At 46.2% G+C, this 24,549-nt stretch overlaps 1 protein-coding gene across 1 annotated transcript in view; it reads right to left on the bottom strand.

The window, feature by feature from the left end:
• The window catches only part of cog4 (component of oligomeric golgi complex 4), an 83,968-nt gene that overhangs the window by 17,056 nt on the left and 42,363 nt on the right, over nucleotides 1-24,549 (bottom strand). Inside the window, exons 9-14 of the mRNA XM_038807108.1 lie at nucleotides 21,636-21,769; nucleotides 14,559-14,677; nucleotides 5,913-6,079; nucleotides 3,271-3,436; nucleotides 2,350-2,412; nucleotides 133-249 (exon numbers count right to left, since the gene is read on the bottom strand). Coding sequence (XP_038663036.1) covers nucleotides 133-249; nucleotides 2,350-2,412; nucleotides 3,271-3,436; nucleotides 5,913-6,079; nucleotides 14,559-14,677; nucleotides 21,636-21,769 — 766 coding nt within the window. The remainder of the gene's footprint in view (nucleotides 1-132; nucleotides 250-2,349; nucleotides 2,413-3,270; nucleotides 3,437-5,912; nucleotides 6,080-14,558; nucleotides 14,678-21,635; nucleotides 21,770-24,549) is intronic.

Raw genomic sequence — 24,549 nt, 5'->3', positions numbered from 1 at the left:
TTGGAGAGAGGGTGTAGACACGATAGGCCAAGTCGTCTCATTCTATGATTGAGTGGTTTGTATTCATTTTGGGGTCTGCAATGAACTCATCAAAAGACAACATTAGCCAAAGTTTGAATATGACATACTCACCTGCAGGAGGTCCTTAAATTTGTTGGATACGGCCGCCAGATCCGACAGGCAGCTGTCAATCTTTGCTTGAGCCAGCTCCGCTCCCAGACCTTGGCTGAACAGCTTTGTACAGTCACTCTGTGGAGAGACATGCATTACTTCATTAAACCATTGCAGCTTACAGTCCTGCTTCCGCGCAGTGAAAGACTGGTGACTTCCATGACACCATTCCGAGTATGAAGCAGTACCCTCAGGTGAGGAGCAGATAAAACTGGCAGAAAAAAACAAAATTATTTCCAAGCTGTGGCCCAGTCAGACTTTCTCATTTGGCCAGGACAGGGATTGAGAGATGGAGAAGCAAGTAGAATTTGAAACTTGGCTGGTTTGGTTTGACATCATCGCTGTTGAAATTGGAGTGCACTATAGTTGCCGCACACTCCTTTTTCTCAAATAGCAGACATGCCTAACTGAGTACAGTACCCTTGGTGAATAACTGTACATAAGCAGGGAGAAATAGTAATCGTGCAGCAAGAAAACAATTAGCTGCTTGACCTCAATTGGAGCACGGTATAGTGAGCATCAGCACGTGTACAGTTAATGCCTGATGACAGATTGCACAGCATCACAGTTAAATCCAAAGTCAACAAGTCTCTAAATGCACAATGCTAAAGCTGACCAAGTAATGAAGGGTCACTTAGGTCAGATACGGGTGGATTATCGTAGGACTCTACCTTAACTGCTGGCTGCTTCTCCCATAAATGAAGAGAACTCAAAGAACGTTAATCCGGGACCATTGTGATGAATGTAGGGATTTCAGATGTATTTGGTGCAGTAAGGGTTAAATGTCTGGGATAGTATGTGACTGCTGCAGTCATGTTTTTTAAAATCCTGGTTTGAAAGGCAGCAGACACTTTTTGGAAATAGAGGTGCAATTAAACTACCGTAAAAGTATGACCATAATTAATTCCCGCCATGAATATTATTCGCTGAAGATGGGCTGATGGACTTTTGTTCATATAAAGAGAGTTCCATGTGGAGTAGATAATTAGAGACATTGCGTTTAGTAAGATGATGTAACTAATGGGAGGGGCTTGGGCTGTACAAGCCAGAGATTCGGCATTATTCTGACAGGGTGTCAGGTCTCTCTCTTTCAAGCAGTCTCAAAAGATCTCTCTTTTTCAAAATGTTTTATCCAAGATAGCTCTTTATAGCAAGTATTCCTGAGTCTGCTAAATTAATTTAAAAGTGCATTTTGACCTGAGATAGGTTTTGTTTGAATGGAGATAAAGATAGCAGTAATGATTGTTTCACTTTCAATCATTGTTTATCTAGTAACTGAAAGCTATTGGGCTGGATTCTCTGTTCCTGAGGCTAAGTGCCAATGCCAACAGAGGATCCGCGGTATTTCACGACGAGAAAATCGGCCCGAAATCCACACCGATTCCGCTACTGGTGAGAGGCTCGCACCGACGCCTCGTGAAACACCCACGGAATGCACAAAAAATGGTTGGAGAATCGGCAGGTCCGTGCTGCCTACATCCTCCACACACGCACTGATCGCATCGGAAAAGATGATGCCGGCTATGCTGGACCGCATACCCACCCACCCCGACCCCACAGCCCATCTCCTGGCCACCCCCCCACTTCTCCCCACAGCCCTGGCAGAAGTCCCCCAGCCAGCGGCATGGATCTCAGCCAAGTGTGACAGTCTGGGCATTGTCTGCACGTCCACTCTCTCTCTATCCACAGCCACCATGCCCGGCTCACGACCGCAGAGACCACACGTGGCCCATGTCGTCAGGAACTCAGCCCATCGGAGGCAGAGCATCGCAGTTGGGCCCGCTAATAACATTCCAACGGGGTTGCAACTGTACACGACACACGTTTCAATTACGCCAATTTGGAGAGGGCGGAGCATTGCGAGCCAGCGTCAAACCGGCACCTGCCATGATTTCGACATCGGGAGCCATCCTCCGCCCGATCGTCGTTCCCAATTTCGGCGTCAGGCAACGGAGAATACCACCCATTGTATTTATGATGTTAAAGTTAGTAATACTGTGTTCATAATTAAGTTTGTTTTAATATACCATCTATCTTGTTTTGTGTGAAATCACTCCTGGAGCCAGGTATCCTTTCCTCAGTCTTACAAATTAAATAAAATATTAGGATTTCTGTCCAGTATCCTAACAACTGTCGGGATCCGGGTTCGTAATACCTTGCAATTGAATATTCTCATACCTCCAGGGTCTTTTTCAAGGTCAGAAGATTTTCACTGCACATTTCCACATTATTCAGAGTCACCTAAATGAAACGAGATAGCAAATTAGAGTAATGAGCTGGACAAATACACAACACCCATCAAATAATGAGAGGAGTCTGTGACACGCTTATGACACTAGTTCAGGAAGCTCATTTCTGGGACTGGCTGGTGCTGAGTAAGACATGGGAGATTCATTCCCTGGGCATAAACCAAACCCAGGCTAATGGTCTTCATAAGTCCAAAATGAAATTAGTTCAGCAAGCATCGATCTAATGCACAGCACAAAACTGCACCAAATGAGCAGTTACATTCGGGAGAATAGGTGGGAAAGGGATGTTACACTGGTCCAGTGGTGGGTACTCAGATTAGGACAAGCCACATTGTTAGGGCAAGAAAGAGCAAAGCTTTACTCTGCAGATAATTGTGTTATACCTGACCAAGGAGCCCTCCATGCCAACACTGGATAACTGAAGGGAAAATGGTCCACTCTCACCACCAACTACCCTTAAACATAATCGCAAGCCTGTGAAAGGAGGAAGTCGGCAAAATTGAAAAGGCAGAGGGTCCTAGTCAAAGTCAAGCCATTGTTTAGTGACCACAATGAACTATCATAAAGCTTATGACAATGGTGCCTGGAGACACCAAGAGTTTAGGAGCACCTCATGCTACATTGGGGTCGTCCAAATGAAAATTCTCAGTCCTCAGCTGAGCACAAAATTTGCATTCAAAAAAATGGTCATGTCTGTGGGTGAGTGATACTTTGCAAGGATGTGGAGACAAACCATGATGCTCCACAGAATGATTTCTCACTGGCAGCCTGCTGACAGGAGAGGGAGGCATAACACAACAGGCAAACAACTTTCCAAGCAGAGGGAGGCGTATATTTAAAAATCACATACCAAAAAGGATTGCTTGGCTTCATCTGTGCTTTCAATTCCCTTGGTGTCAAATTTGCCCTGTTGCAGGCTGGAATGCATGATATTCACAGCACTGGTCACACCTCGCTGTATGTCCTGAAAAGTGGTGGCTGGGAATCCCATCCGCAGCTTGTTATAAAGCACCTCCCTGAACAACAGAAACAAACAGAAACATCTCACAACACTTTACAACATGAGAATCTGTGACATGATGTTCCACAAACAGCAAAACAGCAGATGTAAAGACAGGCTATGAATACACAGTGAATGAATGAGCAGCACACTGCTCAGGCCAGTTGCTGCTGAAGCTAAAAAAGAAAAATCTGTTGGAAACAACTATTTGCAACTGACACAATCTTCCTGTGCTTCATGGCCTTTTCCTGAACCAGAGATTCCTTCGGTACCATCACTGACCCAGAGATTCATCCTGTCCTATTACTGACCCAGAGATTCCTCTTGTCCTATCACTGACCCATAGATTCCTCCTGTACCATCACTGACCCATAGATTCCTCCTGTACCATCACTGACCCAGAGGTTCTTCCTGCCCTATCACTGGCCCAGAGATTCCTCCTGTACCATCACTGACCCAGAGATTCCTCCTGTACCATCACTGACCCAGAGATTCCTCCTGTCCTATCATTGACCCAGAGATTCCGCCTGTACCATCACTGTCCCGAGATTCCTCCTTTACCATCACTGACTCCGAGAGTACTGTCCTATCACTGGCCCAGAGATTCCGCCTGTACCATCACTGTCCCGAGATTCCTCCTTTACCATCACTGACTCCGAGAGTACTGTCCTATCACTGGCCCAGAGATTCCTCCTGTCCTATCACTGACCCAGAGATTCCTCCTGTCCTATCACTGGCCCAGAGATTCCTCCTGTCCTATCACTGACCCAGAGATTCCTCCTGTACCATCACTGTCCCGAGATTCCTCCTTTACCATCACTGACTCCGAGAGTACTGTCCTATCACTGAACCAGAGATACCTCCTGTCCTATCATGGACCCAGAGATTCCTCCTGTACCATCACTGACTCTTTAGTTATTAATTCCTGGAATGTGGGCATCAACTTTATTGTATCAATTTATTGTCCATCCCTAATTGTCCTTGAGACGGTGGTGGTGAATGGTGCCTGATCATAGGTGCACTCAAGTGTGAGTGGGAAGCAGAGGAAAGTTGTGTCAGCGGGGGAGATGCGGCCAGAGCACAGGGGGGTGCGGCTAGCGCAGGTGGGATGAGGCGAGAGTGGGGGGTGCGGCGGGCGCTACGCAGTGAGAGCGGGGGGATGCGGCGAAAGCGGGGGGTGCGGCGAGAGTGGGGGGGATGCAGCCAGAGCGGGGGTGGGATGAGACGAGAGCGGGGGAATGCGGCAGGGGATATGGGATATGCGGCGAGAGCGGGGAGGGGGGAGATGTGGCGAGAGCAGGGGATGCGGCGACAGCAGAGGGGGGGAATGCGGCGAGAGCGGGGTGGGGGGATGCGGCGAGAGCTGGGTGGGGGGATGTGGCGAGAGCGGGGTGGGGGGATGCGGCGAGAGTGGGGGGGGATGCGGCGAGAGCGGAGGGAATGCAGCGGGCGCAGGGGCTATGCAGCGAGAGCAGGGGGAGAGATGCAGCGAGAGCAGGGGGAGAGATGCAGCGAGAGCAGGGGGAGAGATGCAGCGAGAGCAGGGGGGGAGATGCAGCGAGAGCAGGGGGGGAGATGCGGCGAGAGCAGGGGGTGTGCGAGAGTGGGGGGGATGTGGCAGGGTAAGCAGCAGGAGCATGTGGAAAGCAGTGAGGGTGCGGTGGTAGCAGCGAGAGTGGAGGGGGGGAACCAGCCAGAGAAAGCGGCACGGTAAGCAGTGGGAGCATGGGAAAGCATTGGGGGGGGGGGGGGGGCAGAGTAGGGGAAAGCAGCATTGAAGATTACAGAAATATTGCAGCTGCAACAGGCCAACACATGACATTATTGTAGGTGGAGAACATGGGGTCAATTCCCCAAAGCACCAAGTATCAATCTCAAAAGGACTACTCTGAGAGCCAGGAAAGGTCGAAATCAAAGAAAACCACACTTCTGAATTGCGACATATCTCTGGAAATGGGAACATGTGGCACATCTGGCACACAGCTCAGAGACAGGGATACTATTCCCAACAGATATCAATGTTTTAACAGCCTGATGTTGCATTGTTGCAGCTTCCACAAATGGAAGATGGAAAACACTGTAGGTCCTGGAAATCGGAAATAATATGCTGGAAGCACTCAGATCAGACAGCCTCTGTGGAGAGCGGAAGGGAGACTTCCTGTTTCAAGTTAGCACCATTCTGCCAGAACCCATGAAAGTCATTGCCCTGAATCCCTAACCCTCCCTCCCCATCTCCACAGATGCTGAGTGTTTCCAAAATTTACCATTGCAATCTAAATTACACCAGGTTCATTTGTTTGCAATAGTCAATTAATATTTTATTTTAATGGTACACATTTAAATTTTACACTATGTACCATCAAACAGAATAAATTGCGGATCTCACTGCCAAAATGTGCGAGACAGTAGTACAGATTGAAATGCCTTGGGGGTTGCAATGAACATTTTAACATTAATGATGAGGAGCATGCGGTTTCATGTTCCTTGATTACCTGAAATCTGACTCCAGTAAAGTGGTGGAATGGTTGATCATGGCACACAGGCAGTCAATGTTTGAGCTCGCCAGAGCACGGCCAATGCACTTCTTCACAATGAAGAACACATCATCCACCATGCTGGATGTCAACTGGCCCTTCTCACAGACATCCATCGCTACAGCCTATAATGAAACATTACAACCTTTAAATGCCTTGGTCAGCTTATTCAATGTGTACATCAGTGATTATAAACTGAGAAAATCCCAAATTCCATCAGTGATTTATTCCCCATTTAAAAAAAAAATATTTTTATTGAGGTCGATTCCGAACTTGGGCGACTGTGTGGAGTTTGCACTTTCTCCCCATGTACATAGAACATAGAACAGTACAGCACAGAACAGGCCCTTCGGCCCTCGATGTTGTGCCGAGCAATGATATACCCGTAACCCAACAACCCCCCCCCCCTTAACCTTACATTTTAGGACACTACGGGCAATTTAGCATGGCCAATCCACCTAACCCGCACATCTTTGGACTGTGGGAGGAAACCGGAGCACCCGGAGGAAACCCACGCACACACGGGGAGGACGTGCAGACTCCGCACAGACAGTGACCTAGCCGGGAATCGAACCTGGGACCCTGGAGCTGTGAAGCATTTATGCTAACCACCATGCTGCCCCTTGTCTGTGTGGATTTCCTCCAGCTTCCTCCCACAGTCCAAAAATGTGCCGGTTAGGTGGATTGGATATGCTAAGTTGTCCCTAGGCGGGGATAGGGTGGGGGAATTGGGCCTGGGTAGGGGGCTCTTTCAGAGGGTCAATGCAGACCCACTGGCCGAATGGCCTCCTTCTGCACTGTGGCGATTCTATGATCTAAGAATGTTTATTTACAACAAATTTATAACAAAGTAACAACACAAAAGACGGATAGTATACAATACAATATAGCCAAAACCCAACCAACTGTATAAATCTCATCCAAAAGAGAAAACCCCTCTCCCCTCAATAAATTAAAAAACAGCCCCCCCCCCCACTAACAACTGACAGTGACCAACTCTTTAAAGAAGGAAATCAATGACTGTCATCTCAAGTAGAGCCCCTCAACTGACCCGACCGTGTATTTGACCTTCTCCAATTACAAAAATTCCATGAGGTCACCCAACCAGACCAAGGCGCTGAGCGGAGAGAAGACCTCCACCCCAGCAGAACTCATCTCTGGGCTATTTACCAGGCAACGGTGAGGACATCCGCCTTCACCCCGGTCTGCAGCCTCAGCGAGTCCAGCACCCCAAAGAACAAAGCTCCAGATTGACGTTAAGAATCGCTGACATGGCCCCTGCTGTTGGCGCTGGCCATAGAGCCATTGGCGATGGCTCTAAGGGGGTCGGCAGAGTGGCGAGGGATTATGAGGGGATAGAGAGAGCATCGGGTATTGCTCTATGCCGATGACCTCTTGCTGTATGTTTCGGATCCGTTGAAGAGTATGGGAAGGATTATGGGCCTGCGGGGGTGGTTTGGAGGGTTCTCAGGGTACAAGCTGAATGTAGGGAAAAGCAAGGTATTCCTGGTGAATGAGCTAGCACAGCGGGCTAATTTAGGGGGGGTGCCATTTACGGTAGTGAGGAGGTTTAGGTATTTGGGGATTCAGGTAGCGAGGGAGTGGATGGGACTCCATAAATGGAACTTAAAGAAACTGGTGGAGGAGGCTATGGAGGATCTTAAGAGGTGGGATACACTGCACTTAACACTGGTGGGGAGGGTCCAAGTGGTGGAAATTTATATTCTACCGAGAATCTTGCTTATCTTTCAAGCTCTCCTGATCTTTATACCAAAGGCCTTTTTTTGGAAAGTGGACACAATCATTTATGACTTTGTATAGGTGGGGAAGGTGCTGAGGGTGCGGAGGACCCTGCTACAGAGGCTTAGGCAGCAATGGGTGTTGACGTTGCCGAACTTGCTTCAATATTATTGGGCAGTGAATGTGGACAAGGTGCGGCGATGGTGGGAAGGAGAAGGGGTAGAGTGGCTTAGGGTGGAGGAGGAATCTTTTAAGGGGTCTAGTTTGAGGGCTATGGTGACGGCAGCGTTGCCAATGGCTCTGAGTGGGTATTCAAGACCAGTGGTGCAGTCCACAGTGAAGATATGGAATCACTTGAGGAGGCATTTTAGGGTGGAAGGGATGTCTGCGCTAACGCTGCTGTGCGAGAATCATGGATTTGAGCCAGGGGGGATGGATAGTGTGTACAGGAGGTGGAGGGAAGTGGGGCTGATCAAGGGGAGGGATCTGCATATGGAGGAAGGATTCGCCAGTCTGGAGGAGCTAAGGGCTGTCGGGGGGGAGCCCCAGGTATCTGCAGGTTAGGGACTTTGCGTGAAAGATCTGGAGGGGATTCCCTAGTTGCTGGGAGACACCCTGCTGAAACTACTGCTGCCTCAAAAAGTGGAAGGGGAGGGAAGAATTGGGGATATATACAAGTGGCTGGGGGAGCAGGGAAGTGAGCGGGTGAAGATCAAGGAGAAACGGGAAGCGGGGTTGGGAGGGGAGATCAATTGGGGAGTATGGAGGCACTGCGTAGAGTAAACGGGACCTCCTCTTGTGCAAGGATGAGCCTGATACAGTTTAAGGTGATGCACAGGGTACACATGACTCGGGCGAGAATGAATGGGTTCTTTCAAGGGGTAGCAGATGAGTGTGAGAGGTGTTGGCGGGGGCCAGCGAATCACGCGCACATGTTGTGGGGTTGCGAAAAATTGGGAAGATTATTGGGCGTGTTCGTGGTCTTAGCCAGGATAGTAGAGGAGGAAGTGGATCCGGACCCTTTGGTGGCGATAATTGGGGTTTCAGAGAATCCGGAGCTCATGGAGAGGACGAAGGCCGATGTCGTTGCCTTCGCCTCTCTGATTGCACGGCGGCGGATTTTGCTGGAGAGACGGTCGGTATCGCCACCTGGGTAGCAGCATGGTTGGGTGACCTGTACGACTTCCTGCGGGTAGAGAAGATAAAGTATGAGTTAAGGGGCTCTTCAGGGGGGTTTGAGGAAAGGTGGGGCATGTTTGCGACTGTGCTTGAGGGGCTGTTCGTCGCGAGGGAGGGGGGGTGAAAAAGGGTAAAAATCTGTACAGACTGGATAGTTGGTTGTTGGGGGTGTTTATTTGCTGTTTTGATACATGTTTGTAATAAAAAACATTTTTTTAAAAGAATCACTTACAGTGTATTAAAGAAGGCAACCCAAAACCTACCAGCTTGGGACATGACTAGAATATATGGATGCGATTGGTCAGCCGCCAAGAACACTGCTCACAGTCATCTTCCACCCCCAGAAGGAAACCTCTCATATTAGCCTTAGTTAGGTTTGGCCTATGTACCATCTTAAGCTGGATCAGGCTGAGCCGTGCACAGGAAGATGTGGAGTTTAGTCCACACTGCCTCATCTAAGATAGGTCCCAATTCCCCCTCCCACCTCCCTTTCACCCCATCCACCGTGACCGACTCCACTGACAGGATCTGCCCATAGACACCTGAAATACTCCCCCCTCCAGACTCTGCTAAAGGTGGAATCCTCCTCAGCAGGAACGATGGTGGTGCCATGAGAAATGATGGAAAACCTTTTTGCACAAAATACGAATCTGCAGTTATCTGAACAAATTCGTCCCAGAGTCGAAACTTTGCCGACATCTTCTGTCCCTCCACAAATAAGTTCCAAATCTCTCAAGACCCCCTCCCCGCCATGACCTAAATGTCAAGTCTAAGCTCAGCGGCACAAATAACTGGCTGTCATGGATTGGGGCCAGCAATGACATGGATCCAAGCCTACAATGCTTCCATATCCTTAGAGTGGATACCACCACTGGGTTTGAAGAATACCTTGCTGGAGAAAACGACAGCAAGGCCATTACCATCGCACCTTAACTCGAGCCCCTGTACAAACACGCCTCCATCTGTCCCCGTATGGAACTCTGATTCACTGAGCCACCCCAACACCTTCTCAATAATGGCCACGCAGTAATCAAAATGTAAATTGGGTACTGGGTACGCGAGACCCGCCCCCCCCCCCCCCCCCCCCCCCCAACTGTCTGTCCCTTTAAAGAAATGCCCTATGAGTCGTTGGGGACTTATCTGCCCATATAAAGGAGGCTACCAACTTATTAACTCTAACAATAAAAGATTTAGGGATAAAAATGGGGAGACACTGAAAAATAAATAAAAATCTCGGAAGGATGGGCAGCACGGCAGCACAGTTGTTTCACAGCTCCAGGGTCCCAGGTTCGATTCCCGGCTCGGGTCACTGCCTCCTCCTGCTCCTATCTTCTCTGTATCTATGTATCTGTGTGAAGTTTGCACGTTCTCCCTGTGTCTGCGTGGGTTTCCTTCGGATGCTCTGGTTTCCTCCCACAAGTCCCGAAAGACATGCTATTAGGTAATTTGGACATTCTGAATTCTCCCTCAGTTTACCGAATAGGCACCGGAATGTGGCGACTAGGGGCTTTTCACAGTAACTTCATTGCAGTGTTAATGTGACAATAAAGATTATTATTAGGATATTCATTTTACAAGTCTGGACCCTGCTCAAGAAGGACAGGGGAAGGTTATCCCACTTTATGCAAGTCGGACTTGACCTTGTTCACCGGACTAGATTTATGAAGCAGAGCCCAATCATAGGCCACCCGATACCCAGATAACGGAAGCACGACATGGCAAGGTGACAAGGTGACACTTTCAAATTGGTTCCCCTCCCCATGGGATTGACCGGAAAGTATTTGCTCTTCTCCAGGTTCAACTTGTACTCTGAGAAGAAACCAAACCTCCTCAGTAGCTTCATTATTTCATCCATAGTGGAGACTGGATCCTTAATATAAAACAGCAGGCCGTTTGCATATAAAGACACCCAATGCTTTTACCACGAAATGAACCTTTGCCCCAAACCAGACCTCCCAAGGATCTCAAAAAGGTCCTTCCACCCCACCTTATCAAATGCTTTCTCGGCATCCATGCATACAATCGCCTCTGGCTCGAGCACAGGAGAAGGGAAAAAGAACAATATTCAATCACCTCTGGGTGACGGGGCTCCAGTCGCAGCACCAACACCGTGGCAATATTGGCCCACAACTGGGCGGCACTGTAGCACAGTGGGTAGCACGATTGCTTCAGAATTCCAGGGTTCCAGGTTCGATTCCCGGCTTGAATTACTGCCTGTGTGGAGTCTCCCCATGTCTGCGTGGGTTCCCTCCAGGTGCTCCGGTTTCCTCCCGCAAGTCCCGAAAGACGTGTTGTTCGGTAATTTGGATATTCTGAATTCTCCCTCTGTGTACTTGAACACAAGCCAGAATGTGGCAACTACGGGCTATTCACAGTAACTTCATTGCAGTGTTAATGTAAGCCTACTTGTGACAATAAAGATTTTTTTTAAAAATTAAATTGCCGACTCTTGATGAAGCCTGTCTGGTCTTCCACAATCACATCTGGGAGACAGGGCTCCAGTCGCAGCACCAACACCGTGGCAAGTAGTTTGCCATCTGCATTCAATAACAATATGGGTCGATATGAACCACATTCCTTGTCCTTCTTCAGTAGAAGAGAGATAGAGCCTACGATAGCTTGGCTGGCAACGAACCCAGGACATAGTGTCATTGAACATGCCCACCATCAATGGAGTCAACTGACCCAAAAATGTTTTATAAAACCCAATAGGAAATCCATCAGGGCCAGGAGCTTTACCTGTTTGCATCAATCCAATACCTTTTAGTATCTCCTCAGGGCATAACATGGCCGCCTATTCCTCCAGTTTCTCTCTGTTTAGCACAGGACTAAATCGCTGGCTTAGAAAGCAAACAAAGCAGGCCAGCAGCACGGTTCGATTCCCGTAACAGCCTCCCCGAACAGGCGCCGGAATGTGGCGACTAGGGGCTTTTCACAGTAACTTCATTGAAGCCTACTCGTGACAATAAGCGATTTTCATTTTCATTTCATTTCTCTCCACCCCCACAACATATCTAAGAAATTGACATTGAAGAAACTCTCCTCCGCGGGTCCGACCTGTAAAACTCTTGTTGAATGCCCCAAAAGTTCCATTAAATTTAATCGAGGCCAAGCTATCACTCATATCCCTAATCTGTATGGTCTCCTGGGAAGCTGCCTGCCGCCTCAGCTGATGGGGTAAAAGATGGCTGGCCTTCTCCGCATATTCATAAAATACCCCGCTCGAGCACACAGCCGGCTCACTGCCTTGCCTGTGGACAGCAGTTCAATCTGGGTCTGTTACTTCTTCTGCTTGCCAGCAGCTCCTGGATAGGATCACGCCAGTACCAGTGGCCTACCTCAAGGATAGCATCCACCAGCCTTTGCTGCTCCTTCCTTGCAGTCCTATCCATATGCACCTTATAGGAGATTATCGCCCCTCAAATAACCGCTTTAAGGGCTTCCCATAACATGGAGGGTGAGTCAGACTCACTCTTGTTGAACCTAACATATTCCTCGATTACAGTAGACATGCGCCCGCAAAACCTTTTATCCGCTAACAGAGCTGCAAGCAATCTCCATTCCAGGCTCGACTCCAGAACCAAGTTCACCAAATATGTACCATGTTCCAAAATAATAGTCGAGTACTCCGCCTTCCTCACCCAAGGGAGAAGAGACCTCCACTCAGAAAAAAATTTAGCCTAGAATAAATCTTGTGGATCTGGGGAAAAAAATGAAAATTCCTTATCACTTGGGTGTAAAAACTGCCACGTATCTGCCACCCCCCCCCCCCTTCTGCTCCGTAAAAGCTAACAGTACCTTTGCTACCCCCGATGGAGCCAGCGACTTAGGCCCAGATCAATCCAATTTAGGATTAAGCGCACAGTTTAAATTGCTTCATAAAAAATTGATGCATGCCCAGATTGGGAATGGAAGCCCATCAGCCTCCTAACAAACGGCGTATCATTTCATATCGTCCCAATTAGGCATGTAGACATTGACCAAACCACCAACTGGGTCAAGCTGACCATCACATATCTGCCGTAGGGCTCCGCCACAGTTTTGGTACTTGTTCGTTCATCATTTGAAATTTAAACCAGGGAGCTTGACTCTGATTGATCAAGGCATTTCCCTGAGGAATGCATCTACAATGCCTTGACCAATCAGAGTCAAGCTCCCTGGTTTAAATTTCAAACAATAGATGTCAGTTAACTGTCAGTCACCATCAACTGGTGCATTCTCCATGGCAATGACTCTAATAATCAGAGATCATTTGCCAACCAATCTGCACTCTCTTCTCATGTATATATTTCCCTTACATTGTATTCTTGCTAAAGTCTTGATGAGTGCAAGACCAAAAGCTTCAACAAACTGTATCTTTTTCCAGCAATACTCAAGTTCTATACAACCAAACAACTATTCTTTAGATCATTGATTCAGGCCACCACACCACCATGCGCCTTACTGAGAGAATGGGGATCTGTTGACTATAGCTACGTATATGTATGATGCAGAAACCATGGAACAGTAGTTTTCAGAAGCAGGATTAATTCAAGGCCTTCTATGACACTATACACATGGACTGGGAGCACACAAATGATTAAGTTGGTCACGGCAGTGTTCAGCTAGAATCAATTCAATCATGGTGTGTACTGAGACAGCAGATAGAGAAACAAAAACTGCTAGAATACACAAATCAGTCAGTACCTGAAAAAGGAAGGTTGGTGGTTTGGATGGGTTCCTCCGATGGAACAGGATAAAGTGCTAAATCTTGTCAGATTACCTGCTGACATAGATCATAGACATTGCAGTGCAGAAGGAAGCCATTCGGCCCGTCGGGTCTGCACCGGTCCTTGGAAAGAGCACCCCACTGAAGACCCGCCTCCACCCTATCCCCATAACCCAGGAGACCCACCTAAACTTTTTGGACACTAAGGGCAATGTAGCCTGGCCAATCCACCGAGCCTGCACATCTTTGGACTGTGGAAGGAAACCGGAGCATCCGGAGGAAACCCACGCAGACACAGGGAGAATGCGCAAACTCCGCATAGACAGTGACCCAAGCTGGGAAATGAGCCTGGGACGCTGGAGCTGTGAAGCATACGTAGAAAATAGAAGCAGGAGGAACCATATGTACCATTAAGCGTACTATTCTGTCTTGATATCACAACACGGCACCCAGAATTCTTCATAATAGATGCCATGATCTTGTTAAAGTATCTCCAGTAGGTTCCTCCTGAATAGTAAGCATGGGGTGAAACAGCCAAACAGGGCAAGATCTGTTTCTTAAGGTGTCTTGTCCAAGCACGTATCCTCCTTCTCTATATGTAGAGAGGCCAAGCCTCCACCTGGTGTCCAGAATTGATGCCATGTTATTTGGGTGCGAGTTAACAAACATTTTGTTTTCATTATCATCACTACAGCTTTCTTCCCCATTTTTCTCTCCTGTAGGTACTAACTCTTAGTATGATACAATCCCTCAGCTACCTCGTCTAATAGTCATTTCCACACAGCTATCGAGACAGTGAGTATCACTAGGCCATTTGACATTGAGGGGGAAATCGCAGTCTCATCCCTTGTGTCTGGGACTTTTAGACTGTGCTCAGCAGAAGGAACCCAGGCTGGTTTTTCCCTCCTTGGGGGTTATGAGGATAATCATGCTTTCGCAGACAAATGTGAGAGAGGTTGACAGCATTATTCAGTTACCTTGTTGACCATCTCTCTCATAAAGTACTCCTCCATAGTGATGTAATATCCAATTAACTCCTGCATATTCCGGCTCAGCAAGCAGAGGTTACACAGCTTATCCAGTGCCTTCTGATGATCTGGATAACAAGTAATTAAATCACAGAAACAGGTCAGCAAACTATTCAGTATCTTTAAAGATAGCAATACACAGAGAGAAATTGCAGCCAGCACAATCACATTAAGATAATACCAATTGGGCGGCATGGTGGTGCAGTGGTTAGCACTGCTGCCTCATGGCGCTGAGGACCCGGATTCAATCCCAGCTCCAGGTCACTGTCTGTGAGGAGTTTGCACATTCTCCCCATGTTTGCATGGGTCTCACCCCCACAACCCAAAAAGATGTGCAAGCTAGGTGGATTGGCCATGCCAAATTGCCCCTTTATTGGGGAAAAAGAATAACTGGGTTTTTTTTAAAAAGGCAATACCAATTAACATCCAATTTACAGTGCAGAAACATGTCAATCTGTCAATCAGCTGTTGTTTTGGCTCCATGTGTACCTCCTCCCATCTTACTTTATCTGGTCCTATCAACATATCTTTCTGTTCCCTTCTCCCTTGTGTTCATCTAGCTATTCAAAAACTGCTCCACTTGGCAGAAAGCTCCACATTCTAATCATTCTGGCTCAGGAAGTTTCTCCTGAATCCCCTACTAGATTTGTTAGTACAGACTCTAGATTTGGACACCATTAAATTACTCATAAAATGTAACACTGTATCCCAAACCTTTACAAATGGATTAGATTAAGTTGCATACTGAAACTGTTTATCAAGTTATTAAAAGTGCATTCTTGTTATTTATAATCATCCATTATTTGCAACTTTCACATCCTGCTTCAACACAACTCAAATACAGGACAGTGCAGTATTGAGCGGAACAGAGAAAAACTCTCCAGTCTATTATGTGTTACCTGATCAGAGTCCAGGCACCTTAACTATTTTCTATGTAAATTTAAAGTGCATGGGATTACGGGTAGGGTCTTGAATGGATAGAAAGCTGGTTAGCAAACAGGAAGCAAAAAGTTGGAATAAATGGGTCTTTTTCTGATTGGCAGGCAATGACTAGTGGGGTACAGCAGGGATCTGTGCCAGGACCCCAACTGTTCACATTATATATTAATGATTTGGACAAGGGACCTAAATGTATTATCTCAAATTTTCAGATGATTTAAAGTTGGGTGAGAGAGCGAGCTGTGAGGAGGAATCCTCACAGCTTCCAAGGGATTTGGACAGACTGAGTGAGTGGGCATATGCATGGCAGATGCAGTATAGTGTGGATAAATGTCAGGTTATCTGCTTCAATAGTAAAAATAGGAAGGCAGATTATTATTTGAATGGGTGTCAATTGAGAGAGGTGAAAACTCAGCGTGACCTTGGTATCCTCGTGCATCAGTCGCTGAAAGTAAGTGCGCAGGTACAGCAGGCAGTAAAGAAGGCAAATGGTATGTTGGCCTTCATAGTGAGATCACTGAGTATAGAATAGAGCTGTTTTACTGCAATTATATAGGGCATTGGTGAGGCCACACCTGGAGTATTGTGTGTAGTTTTGGTGTCCTTATCTGAGGAAGGATGTTCTTGCTTTGGAAGGAGTGAAGCGAAGGTTTACCAGACCGATTCCTGGGATGGCGGGATTGGCATATGAGGAGAGGCTAAATGGGTTAGAATCATAGAATCTACAGTGCAGAAGGAGGCCATTCGGCCCATCTGCACCAGCCCTCCACCTTCACCCTATCCCGGTAACCCAACAACCCCACATAACCTTTTTTGGTCACTAAGGGCAATTTAATATGGCCAATCCACCTAACCTGCACATCTTTGGACTGTGGGAGGAAACCGGAGCACCCGGAGGAAACCCACGTAGACACGGGGAGAACGTGCAGACTCCGCACAGACAATGACCCAAGCCAGGAATCGAACCTGGGATCTTGGAGCTGTGAAGCACAACTGTGCTACCGTGCTGCTAGGATTATATTCATTGAAGTTCAGAAGAGTGAGAGGGGATCTCATAGAAACTTTTAAAATTTTAACAGGATTAGACAGGATAGATTTAGAAAGAATGTTCCCGATGGTGGGGAGTCCAGAACTAGGGATCATAGTTTGAGGATAAGGGATAAATCTTTTAGGACTGAGGTGAGAAGAAATTTCTTCACCCAAAGAGTGGTGAACCTGTGGAATTCGCTACCACAAAAAGTAGTTGAGGCCAAAATGTTGTGTAATTTGAAGGAATTAGATATAGCTCTCGGGACTAAAGGGATCAAGGGATATTGGGGGGGGGGGGGGGGGGGGGGGGGGAGAGAACCAGGGTATTGAATCAGCCATGATCATAACGAATGGCGGAGCAGGATCAAAGAGCCAAATGGCTTCCTCCTGTTTCTATTTTCCATGTTCCTATATTCAGCTCTGCTGTGTGAAGAGGGTAGAAATCGTGCAACCTTCTAACTCCTGGGGTCATGATCTACCAACTCCTGCTACTATGTCTACGTGGTTGGACCCTGCCAAGGACAGTATCAGGCTCCACTTCGATGTCCTCTGGATCAAATGGCCTCCTACAATTTACCATTGGGGATCAGTGTAAATCACTGTAGGACACCCAGATACCCTATAACAGCAGCAGGAAGACTGAGGGAGTAACAAGGCAGTAAAGTAAGCATGCAGTATTCAGCACAGAATAAAGGAATAAATGGAACAAATTGAGGGTAATGGGTATGATCTTATAGAGAAATTGTTACATGCTGGGAACTAAATATTCAGGGCTATGTGACTTTTTGGAAGGACAGGCAGGAAGGAAAAGTTGGTGGGGTAACTTTGTTCGTACCAAATTAAAATAAGTACAACAGCAAGAAATGATCTTGGATCGGATGATGTAGAATCCATATGGGTGCAGGTAAGAAATAACATGGGGAAGAAGACACTTCTGTACTGGTGGGAGTAGTCTATGGGCCCCTAACAATAGCTGTATTGTAGGACAGAGCATCAATGGGCTAGGGTCTGGCAGATGGAATACAATGTTGACAAATGTGAGGTTATCCATTTTGGTAGGAATAACAGCAAACGGGATTATTATTTAACGATAAAATATTAAAGCATGCCGCTGTTCAGAGAGACTTGGGTGTGCTAGTGCATGAGTCACAGAAGGTTGGTTTACAAGTGCAACAGGTGATTAAGAAGGCAAATGGAATTTTGTCCTTCATTGCTAGAGGGATGGAGTTTAAGACTAGGGAGGTTATGTTGCAATTGTATATGGTGTTAGTGCGGCCACACCTGGAGTATTGTGTTCAGTTTTGGTCTCCTTACTTGAGAAAGGACGTACTGGCGCTGGAGGGTGTGCAGAGGAGATTCACTAGGTTAATCCCAGAGCTGAAGGGGTTGGATTGAGGAGAGGTTGAGTAGACTGGGACTGTACTCGTTGGAATTTAGAAGGATGAGGGGGGATCTTATAGAAACGTTTAAAATTATGAAGGGAATAGATAGGATAGATGCGGGCAGGTTGTTTCCACTGGCGGGTGAAAGCAGAACTAGGGGACATAGCCTCAAAATAAGGGGAAGTAGATTTAGGACTGAGTTTAGGAGGAACTTCTTCACCCAAAGGGTTGTGAATCTATGGAATTCCTTGCCCAGTGAAGCAGCTGAGGCTCCTTCATTACATGTTTTTAAGGTAAAGATAGATAGTTTTTTGAAGAATAAAGGGATTAAGGGTTATGCTGTTCGGGCCGGAAAGTGGAGCTGAGTCCACAAAAGATCAGCCATGATCTAATTGAATGGCGGAGCAGGCTCGAGGGGCCAGATGGCCTACTCCTGCTCCTAGTTCTTATGTTCTTATGTTCAATCAGAAGATACTGAGGGCATGTTAAAATAGCAGCACTTAATCATGGAGGACTTTAATCTTCATGTCGACTGGGGAAATTGGGAAAATCAAACTGGCAGAGGTAGCCATGAGGAAGAATTCATAGAGTGTATTTGGGAGTTTTCTAGAACAATATGTTGTGGATCCAACCAGGGATCAGGCTACTTCAGATCTGGTAACGTGTAATGAGGCAAGTTTAATAAACAATCTCATCGTAAAAGATCCCCTAGCAAACAATGACTGTAACATGGTAGAATTTAGCATTCAGTTTGAGAGTGAGGGACGCGGGTCAGAAACAACTGTACTCACCTTAACTAAAGGTAATTACAAAGTAACGAGGGCAGAGTTGGCTGGAGTGCACTGGGAATGGAGTTTAGCAGAAAAGACAGTTGATCATCAATGTTAGACGTTTATGAAAATAGTTTGTGAATCACAATTAAAATTTATCCCAGTAAGGAAGAAGGATTCTAGGAAGGGGACAAATCAACCATGGTTAACCAAGGAAGTGAAGGATAACCTTAGACTGAAAGAAAAAAAACATACAATGTGGCAAAGATTAGTGGCAAGCCAATGGATTGGAAAAGTTTTAAAAACCAACAAAAGATTATCAAAAAAAAACGAAGAGGGAGGAGGTAAGAGTAAGCAAGTAATATAAAAACAGACAGCAAGAACTTCTTTAAATATATAAAAAGAAAGAGAGAGGCCAAAGTGAACATAGGCCCCTTAGAGAATGAGACTGTGGAAATAATAATGGGGAACCACAAAATGGCAGAGGAGTTAAATAAATATATTGCATCAGTCTTCACAGTGGAAGAAACTTAATAACATTCCAAAATTACTAAACATCAAGGGACAAAAGTGAGAGAAATAAATACTATCACTAGAGAAATGTTACTAGGGAAACTAATGGGGCTGAAGGCTATAAGTCCTGGACCTGATGGGTTACATCCTAGAATATTGAAGGAAGTAGCTACAGAGATAGTGGATGCACTGGTAGTAACTTCCAAAAATCTTTTGGAGTTCTGGAAATATCCCAGAAGATTGGAAAATTGCCAATGTAACACCCATTCCAAAATAAATGGGTGGTGGTGGTGCGTGTGTTGGGGAGGGGGGGGGGGGGGGGGGGGGGGGAAACGATGACAAAAAGAACAGGCCAGTTAAGCTTAACATCTGTCATTTGGGAAAATGTTAGAGTCCATTGTAAAGGATGTTATTGCAGAGCATTTAGAAATGTACAATATAATCAAGCAAAGTCAACATGGCTTCATGAAGGGGAAATCATAGCTGACAAATTTATTATTATTCTTTGAGGTGGTAATGAACAGGATAGGTAAAGGGGAACCAGATTTACTATACTTGGATTTCCAAAATGCGTTCGCTAAGGTATCACACAAAAGATACTTAATTAGAGCCCATGGTGGTGGGGGGGGGGGGGGGGGGGGGGGGGGGGTTATTTTATTAGCATGGATAGAGAATTGGCTAACTAATAGAAAACAAAGGGTTGGGATAAAAGGGGCATTTTCAGGATGGCAAAATACAGTACCACAGGGATCAGCACAGGGGCCAATATATTTTAATTACTTAGATGAGGGAAGTGAATGTACTATTGCCAAGTTGGCAGATGACAGAAACATAGGTGAGAAGTGCTGAGGAAGACACAGAGTCTACAGGCTAAGTGAGTGGACGAAAACTTGGCAAATGATATATATGCAGGAAAACATGAAATTAGACATTTTCCTTAATATTTTCTTTGCATTTTCCTGCGTATGTTCCATCTGCCAAGCTGTGCCAATGCACTTTTGTAGGAAGAAAAAAGGAGCTGAATATTATTTACATTGAGAAAGACGGGCAGCAAGGTGGCAAGCACTGCTGCCTATGGCGCTGAGGACTGGGGTGCGACCCCACCCTGGGGTCACTATCTGTGTGGAGTTTGCACATTCTCCCCGTGTCTGCATGGGCTTCACCCCCACAAGCCAAAGATGTGCACGTTAGGTGGATTGGCCACACTGAATTGCCCCTTAACTGAAAAAAAATAATTGGGTATTCTAAATTTATTAAAAAAGTAAAAATGAAATGGAGAAAGCTGCAACTCAGATGGATTTGGGAGTCCTCATGCATAAATCACAAAAAGCTAAGATTAAGTGTAGTATCTGCTCTGCCTTTTGGTTCAGATCTGGTATGTCTCTCTTTTGGGGACCATGAATTGGATTCAATTTGAATTGGTTTTTGGAGCAGGCAAGGAGCTGGATTAGGGGTTCGCCCCTGACCACACTCTGGGCCCTGGCTTTGTAACTCAGAAAAGTAATAGGGAAAGCAAATGGAATGAAAATCTTCATTTCAAAGGGATAGGAGTATAAAAGTTGTCACTAGTTAGACCACACCTTGAAAACTGTGAACAGTTCTGATCCCCTTGGCTAAGAAAGGTCATAATGGCATTAGAGGCAGTCCGGAGAAGGTTCACAAAGTTGACGCCGTGTATAGATGGATCTGTTTACGTGGAGAAGTTGAGTAGGTTGGGACTGTACTCATACAAATTTAGAAGGATGCATGGCAACGTTATTGAGACATACAAGATTCTCAAGGGGTTTCACAGGGCAAGAGTGCGAGGTTGTTTCCTCTTGTGGGAGAGTCTAGAACCAGAGTAAGGAATCTCCCATTTATGACAGAGATGAGGATGAATTTCTTCTCTCAGAGCATAGTGAATCGATGGAATTCTTTACCGCAGAGAGCTGTAGAGACTGGGTCGCTAAGTTTGTTCAAGGCTGAGATGGACAGATTTTTAATCAGTGAGGGAATTAAGGATTATGGCGATAAAGTGGGAAAGTGGAGTTAAGGATTATCATTTCAGATCAGTCAATAATCTAATTGAATGACAGAGCACACCCGATGGGCTGAATGGTCTGCTTCTGCTCCTACTTCTTATGGTCTTACGGAAAGGGAGAAAACATGCAACGTCATGCAGTGGTGGGAGGTTAGTTCATTTCCCACTCTGTTTAGTTGCCAGTTGAGCACCTTCCCAATAAGGTGGAGAAGTTGTGATCATCTGACCCACACACCTGTCCTCCTGGTATTAAGGTAGGGGAGACTGGACAGCAGACGGAGGACAAAATATCCCCTTTAAAACAATTTGAATTAAACACAAACAGTTCTGAAGTTGTGTGAAAATTGCACCATTGACAGCAAGATTTCTGTACCTTGTTTCACTTCTTCAGAGGCTAGCGCATCGCAAACTTCAAAATCAGCAGTGATCCTTCGCTTGATGAAACGCAGGTACAGCTCCGCGCGGGCATTCATCAATGTGACCTCCGCTAAAATGGTGTCCAATTCTCTGAAAATCAAAAATAAATTCCTAAAATTATAAAACGCATTCATCCATATCCTGGTCCATGCAAAATGGGGCAGTAACCCACTGCTCCTGATGCTTGCAGTACATTGTCTGCTGTACAATTAAACTACAAAGACGAAAGGTCTCAGGTTCCATCCTTGGTCAAGAAGCTGATTTTGGTTAACAAGTGCAAGGGGATTTGGAGTAGCTTGGAGCAAATGGCCAGTAAATCAAAGTAGATGGGATAAAGAAAGTTACATGATAAGAAGGGCAAAGTTGGCAGTATTAGCGTCCTTGGTGCACAGAAGTAGAATTAACAGATAGAGCTATAAATACCAGGGAATGTACTCCCTGCATAGAGGCACATGCAGCAAGAACTGACAGTATTCCTAAAGCATAACAGTAATATAGCGAACATAGAATAGTACAGCATAGTGCAGGCCCTTCAGCCCACGATGTTGTGCCAACCATTTATTCTAATCTAAGATCAACTGACACCCCTTCAATTTACTGCTGTCCATGTGCCTGTCCAAGAGTCGCTTCAATGTCCCTAATGACTCTACCTTCACCACCTCTGCTGGCAGTGCATTCCATACACCCACCACCCTCTGAGTAAAGAACCTATCTCTGACATCTCCCCAATATCTTCCTCCAATCACATTAAAATGATATCCCCTCGTGACAGCCATTTCCGCCCTGGGGGAAAGTATCTGGATATCCACTCTATCGATGCCTCTCATCACCTTGTACACCTCTATCATGTCACCTCTCTTCATTCTTCGCTCCAGTGAGAAGAGCCCTAGCTCCCTCAACCTTTCTTCATAAGACCAGGCAGCATCCTGGTAAATCTCCTCTGTACCCTCTCCAAAGCATCCACATTCTTCCTATAATGAGGCGACCAGAACTGGACACAATATTCCAAGTGTGGACTAACCAGGGTTTTATAAAGCTGCAGCAAAACCTCACAGCTCTAAAACTCAATCCCCCTTATGAAAGCCAACACACTATACGCCTTCTCAACAACCCTATCAACCTGGGTGGCAACCTTGAGGGATCTATGCACATGGACCCCATGATCCCTGTGTTCCTCCACTCTTCCAAGAATCCTGCCTTTATCCCTATATTCAGAATTCAAATTTGATCTTCCAAAATGAATCACTTCACATTTATCTTGGTTGAACTCTATCTGCCACTTCTCAGCCCAGCTCTGCATCCTGTCAATGTCCTGTTGTAACCTGCAACAGCCCTCAACACTATCTACAATTCTACCAACCTTTTGTGTCATCGGCAAACTTACGAACACACTCTTCCACTTCCTCAGGGGCTGGTTTAGCACACTGGGCTAAATCGCTGGCTTTTAAAGCAGACCAAGGCAGGCCAGCAGCACAGTTCAATTCCTGTACCAGCCTCCCCGAACAGGCGCCGGAATGTGGCGACTAGGGGCTTTTCACAGTAACTTCATTGAAGCCTACTGGTGACAATAAGCGATTTTCATTTTCATTTTTCATTCATCCAAGTCATTGATAAAAACCACAAAGAGCAGAGGCCCAGAACAGATCCTTGTGGGACACCACTGGTCACTGACTCCAGGTGGGATACTTTCATCCAATACCACTCGCTATATTCTTTCGGCCAGCCAATTCTGTATCCAGACAGCCACATTTCCCTGTATCCCATGCCCCCTGACTTTCTGAATGAGCCTACCATGGGGAAACTTATCAAATGCCTTACTGAAATCCATATACACCACATCCACTGCCCGACCTTCATCAATGTATCTCGTCACATCCTCAAAGAATTCAATGAGGCTTGTGAGGCATGACCTGCCCCTCACAAAGCCATGTTGACTATCTTTAATCAAACTATGTTTTTCTAAATAATCATAAATCCTATCTCTCAGAATCCTTTCCAGTATTTTGCTCACCCCAGACGTAAGACCGATGGGTCTATAATTCCCAGGGATTTCCCCATTGCCTTTCTTGAACAGGAGAACAACATTTGCCTCCCTCCATTCATCCAGTACTACTCCAATGGAGGATGACGACACAAAGATCATCGCCAATGGCGCAGAAATCTCCTCCCTCACTCCCCGTAGAAACCTTGGGTATATCCTATCTGGCCCAGGGGACTTATCAATCCTAATGCTTTTCAAAATTTCCAGCACATCCTCCTTAATATCAACCTGTTCAAATCTATTAACCTGGTTCACGCTGTTCTCATGAGCAACAAGGTCCCTCTCTTGAGTGAATACTGAAGCAAAATATTCATTTAGGGCCTCCCCTACCTCCTCAGACTAGGCACAAGTTCCCTCCACTATCCCTGATCGGCCCTACTCTCACTCTGATCATCCTCTTATTTCTGACATAAGTGTAGAACGCCTTAGGGTTTTCCCTAATCCTTCCCGCCAAGGCTTTTTCATGCCCCATTCTATCTCTCCTTAGTCCATTTTTGAGTTCCTTCCTGGCTACCTTGTTACCCTCTAGAGCCGTGCCAGATCCTTGCTTCCTCAACCTTATGTAAGCTTCCTTCTTCCTCTTGACTAGAAGCTCCACTTCTTTTGTCATCCAAGGCTCCTTCACCTTACCATTCCTTCCTTGGCTCAGTTTGACAAAAGTCTCAGTTTGTCGCAGCAAGTGCTCCTTAAACAACCCCCACATTATTCTTGTGCATTTCCCGGAGAACAACTGTTCCCAATTTATGCTCTTCAGCTGCTGTCTAATAACAGTATAATTTCCCTTCCCCCAATTAAATACCTCCCCGTACTGTATGTTCCTATCCCTCTC

Source organism: Scyliorhinus canicula, chromosome 9 (assembly GCF_902713615.1).
Source record: "Scyliorhinus canicula chromosome 9, sScyCan1.1, whole genome shotgun sequence".
In the NCBI taxonomy this organism is placed as follows: Eukaryota; Metazoa; Chordata; class Chondrichthyes; order Carcharhiniformes; family Scyliorhinidae; genus Scyliorhinus; species Scyliorhinus canicula.
Note: the sequence above shows the minus strand (reverse complement) of the source record. Positions and strands in the feature narration are given on the sequence as shown.